General features: G+C 50.1%; 2 protein-coding genes across 2 annotated transcripts in view; both read left to right on the top strand.

Moving 5' to 3' along the window:
* The window catches only part of LOC108238081 (glutathione S-transferase A-like), a 2,328-nt gene extending 693 nt beyond the window's left edge, over positions 1-1,635 (top strand). Inside the window, 4 exon segments of the mRNA NM_001329349.1 lie at positions 34-139; positions 690-805; positions 1,155-1,234; positions 1,334-1,635. Of these exon segments, the coding sequence (NP_001316278.1) occupies positions 34-139; positions 690-805; positions 1,155-1,234; positions 1,334-1,463 (432 nt within the window). The 3' untranslated portion in view covers positions 1,464-1,635.
* A 1,630-nt stretch (positions 1,636-3,265) lies between these two features.
* LOC108238782 (coagulation factor XI) overlaps positions 3,266-3,732 on the top strand; it is a 3,506-nt gene continuing 3,039 nt past the window's right edge. Inside the window, exons 1-2 of the mRNA XM_017421091.3 lie at positions 3,266-3,425; positions 3,514-3,670. Of these exons, the coding sequence (XP_017276580.1) occupies positions 3,365-3,425; positions 3,514-3,670 (218 nt within the window). The 5' untranslated portion in view covers positions 3,266-3,364. The remainder of the gene's footprint in view (positions 3,426-3,513; positions 3,671-3,732) is intronic.

Here is a 3,732-nt window from a genome sequence, read left to right as displayed (position 1 = left end):
CCCCCACCACCACACACACACACACACACACAGGACAGGTACAAGAGCAAGGGGACCAAGCTGATACCGGACAACCCGGATGAGATGGCGCTGATGCACCAGCGCATGTTCGAGGGTCTCACGCTCTTCCAGAAAATGGGTAGGTCCCCTCCTCGGCGCAGGAGCGTCCCTCTGGTGTTTGTTGTTCTCCCTCGTCCCGATTGGCCCCAGGACCCAGCGTCTGAGGGTTAGCTCGGAGGTCCTTTCGGGACTTGGACCCGCAGCGTGCTTTGGCGCCTCGGAGCCACACAGACTCTGTTTTTCGTCCCACGAGATCCGTCTTAGTCGAAAACACACACCGGGCACGAGCTAATGAGGCCTGTTGCATAATCCGCGGGTGTGGCGTGACGGGTCCATCCCTCGGGGATGTCAGCAGGTCCTGAGTTAATCCCCCCCCCTAAAGGGGATCACATGCTCAGACCAGTCGGACTACCAATGCCCCCCCCCCTCTTCCTAAAAAAATTAAAAAAAACTCCTAAACTTTTAAACCGAGCCCCGTTTACCGGCCCGGCTCAGCTGACAGGAAGCGGGAGTAATTGGCTCCACGTGCGAGCCGAGCGGATGTTTGTCATGCCAATGGCAGGGGGCGGCGGGGGGCTTGAACTGAACTTGAACGCCTTGGTTTGTTTTTGCTCTCCTTCCCCCTTTAGCGCAGTCCCTCTTCTACACGCGCTTCGTGCCGGAGAACGAGAGGCACGCCTCCGCCGAGGAGAGGAACCGCGGGGAGCTGAGGGAGGAGGTGCAGCGATGGGAGAACTACATGAAGGTAGGGGCTGTAATCCAAAAACAAAAAATCTAGTCAGGCCTGCTGCTTGTAGTTGTGTAAGCCGTGCAGGATACTATGACTTCCCGGTATTTGGCTGAGGTTTGGGAGCATTCCCGACGATATTCAACCAGTTCTGTCTTTGCCTGACGGTCTGTTTCCTCCTGCTTTGGGTGCGTTTGTTGGCAGGAAGGAAGGAAATCTCATTTGCCATGATTCCATAAAAGAAACACCCTTTTAATGGTCCGTGGAAGTTAACTTAGCAAAGTCAAAATGTAAAGTTCTTCTTACCGTTTATCCATATGTGACCTTTGCTAACGGGATTTATTGTCTTATTCTGTCCCCCCCACAGTGCGATTACCTTGCTGGAAAGCACTTTACGATGGCTGATGTGATCGTGTTCCCAGTCATCGCTTTTCTCTTCCGCTTCGGGTAAGGGACCGGAAATCAGCAAGTTTCCAAAGAATGGGAGTGGTGGGGGGGGGTAGAACAAAAAAAAACTGATCTTTTTGGTTTGTTTTCTTCTTGCAGGCTGTGTGAGGAGAAATATGCTAAACTGGCAGCTTACTATAAGAATCTGAAGGACAGGCCCAGCATCAAAAGCACCTGGCCCCCCAGCTGGAAGGACTCCCCGGGAATGGACACCCTGAAGTCCCTCTGAGGGGGTCCTTCTGCTGTACCACTGTCGAGAATCCCTCGCCATTCGAACGAGCGAGGCGTTTGCATTTTTGTCTCGATGTTAGGTGATTTTTCAGATATTGGTGTGTAATTTACTCCACGCAAGATGTTTTTGTGCCGTGAAGAAAATATAAATAAAGAAGTTTGAATTCCGAGTTCGACTGCGTTATCATTGTTAAGATCTTTAGTCATACAACTATATATATATATATATATATATATATATTTGTTTTATTACCCCCCGTTGAGGAGGTGATGTCTTCGGTAGGATCTACACAAGGTTACTCAAAAAAGTTACGTCCAGATTTTCCTGAAATGTTCAGGAAACGTCAGACATGGCGACCCGGGTGTCAAAGGTCAAGGTTAAAGGTGATCCTGGGCTCCGGCTCGGCAACAGTGTCGTGTTGGAACGTCAGACTGCACAGCTGGACAACTCACGGGTCGAGGGTGAGGCCGATTGATTTCAAGGTCAAAGGTCAAAACCTTGTCTGTGCCCCAGCACTCACCTCCGCCAAGGAAGTCCTGTTTGCTGTCGGGCCGGTTGGTCTGTCTGCTCGCAAAGATCACATAAAGAGTAATGAACAGATTTGGATGAAATCTTCAGGAAATGGTGGGGTTGTCTCTCTCTCTCTCACACACACACACACACACACACACACACACACATGCACACACAGTACTTCAAAAAGGTTCAGACCACTGCAACACCTTCCTTTGTTTTTTTAAGCCACTCTGCTGTAGATTAGCCGCCGTGTTTGGGATCCTTGTTCTCCGTTTCATGACTCGTCGACTAGAGAACACTTTAGCGTGTGTGAACAGAGGAGCCCGGGGTCGTTCTCAGTGACCGCAAGGTGCCCGGGTCCTGTGGCCCCAACCATCAGCCCTCCACCGCCGTGCTGACAGCTGACATGCTGTGCTTGGGTTTCTCCTGGAAAGACCGGCAGCTGTTTCAGATGTTTTCCACTTGTGAAGTCGACCTTTAACCCTTTTCCCAGACCGATGGGCAGCAACGGTGACTTTTGAGAGGTCATTGCTGATGACTTTCCGCCTTGGCATTGTGTTAACACACCCCTGTATACCTTTATACACCTTTATAGGTGGATCTTACTGTTACTCTTAAGAGGTTTCAATTTTGGCCTGATTCTTGTGCAGTAAATAAAGACGTGGAGCAATCGGTCATGTGTTTTTGTGCACTTGAGGTTAGATTTGAATCACTTTAGCACCTGCGGTTTCATTATGTCCCGATACGTGACGTAAGCCATAGAACCGAAACAGTGCAGACTTTTAAATTCTAGTTGGAACAGCTTAAAGAAACGAGAGAAGGAGCCTTTTTCAACTGTTCAGATGAAATCCTGGATGAGTTAGAATCTGCACCGACACGCTCGTCCTATTTCGCATTTCAGGCAATTCCACTGTGTCGAAACACACCTGTTCGATTTCCCTGCCTCAGTTCTGCGTCCGATGATGACACAAGACGTGTCGAAACAAGGGGGCCGAAATCAGGTCAGTGAGTTTTGGCTTCTTTTTTGTTTGTTTGTTTGTTTTTTGTAATATTAGCCGCTCTAGCTGCCAGTCGTCTACAACCAAACTAATACGTAGAGGCCCATTTTTGGTTGCTTAAACCACGTTATGGGTTGAAGCCGATTCGTCCCGAAGCTCCATTTTTTTGAGTATCTCCGCGACAGGTTTGCTTTGCCTCCTCGCAGGACACAGAGTCAAACCGCAGAGGGGGAGGGGTTTGGACGTGACGCAATCACATTTTGCAAACAGCCCTAAAAAGGGTTACCAGACCGCCCTTTGGCCCAACCTGCACTTGTTGGACCCTCTTCTTAAACCACAGCTGGGCTCAGCCTCATAATCGGCGCGGGTCAACAGCAGCACAAGATGGTGGCCTTCTTAGTGGCGGCGGGTCTTCTGTCCCTCAGCAGCTTCGCCTTTACTGATGGTAACTCACGCTGGGCACTAACTTCTCCTCTATTAACTGCAACAAGAAGGTATTTCTGAGAAACACGTCTCCTTTTCCGTTTCTTCAGAATGCAGACCGGGCTTTCTGGAGAACATGGACTTTCCTGGAGCCGATCTAACGTTCCTTTTCTCTCCGTCTGCGGAGCACTGTCAGAAGCTGTGCACCCAGCACCCCTCGTGCCTCTTCTTCACCTTCCTTCGGCCGGACTGGACCAGAGACAACAGGTGTGTGTGTGTGTGTGTGTGTGTGTGTGTGTGTGTGTGTGTGTGTGTGTGTGTGTGTGTGT

The sequence above is a fragment of the Kryptolebias marmoratus genome, linkage group LG5 (genome assembly GCF_001649575.2).
Source record: "Kryptolebias marmoratus isolate JLee-2015 linkage group LG5, ASM164957v2, whole genome shotgun sequence".
NCBI lineage: Eukaryota > Metazoa > Chordata > Actinopteri > Cyprinodontiformes > Rivulidae > Kryptolebias > Kryptolebias marmoratus.
Note: the sequence above shows the minus strand (reverse complement) of the source record. Positions and strands in the feature narration are given on the sequence as shown.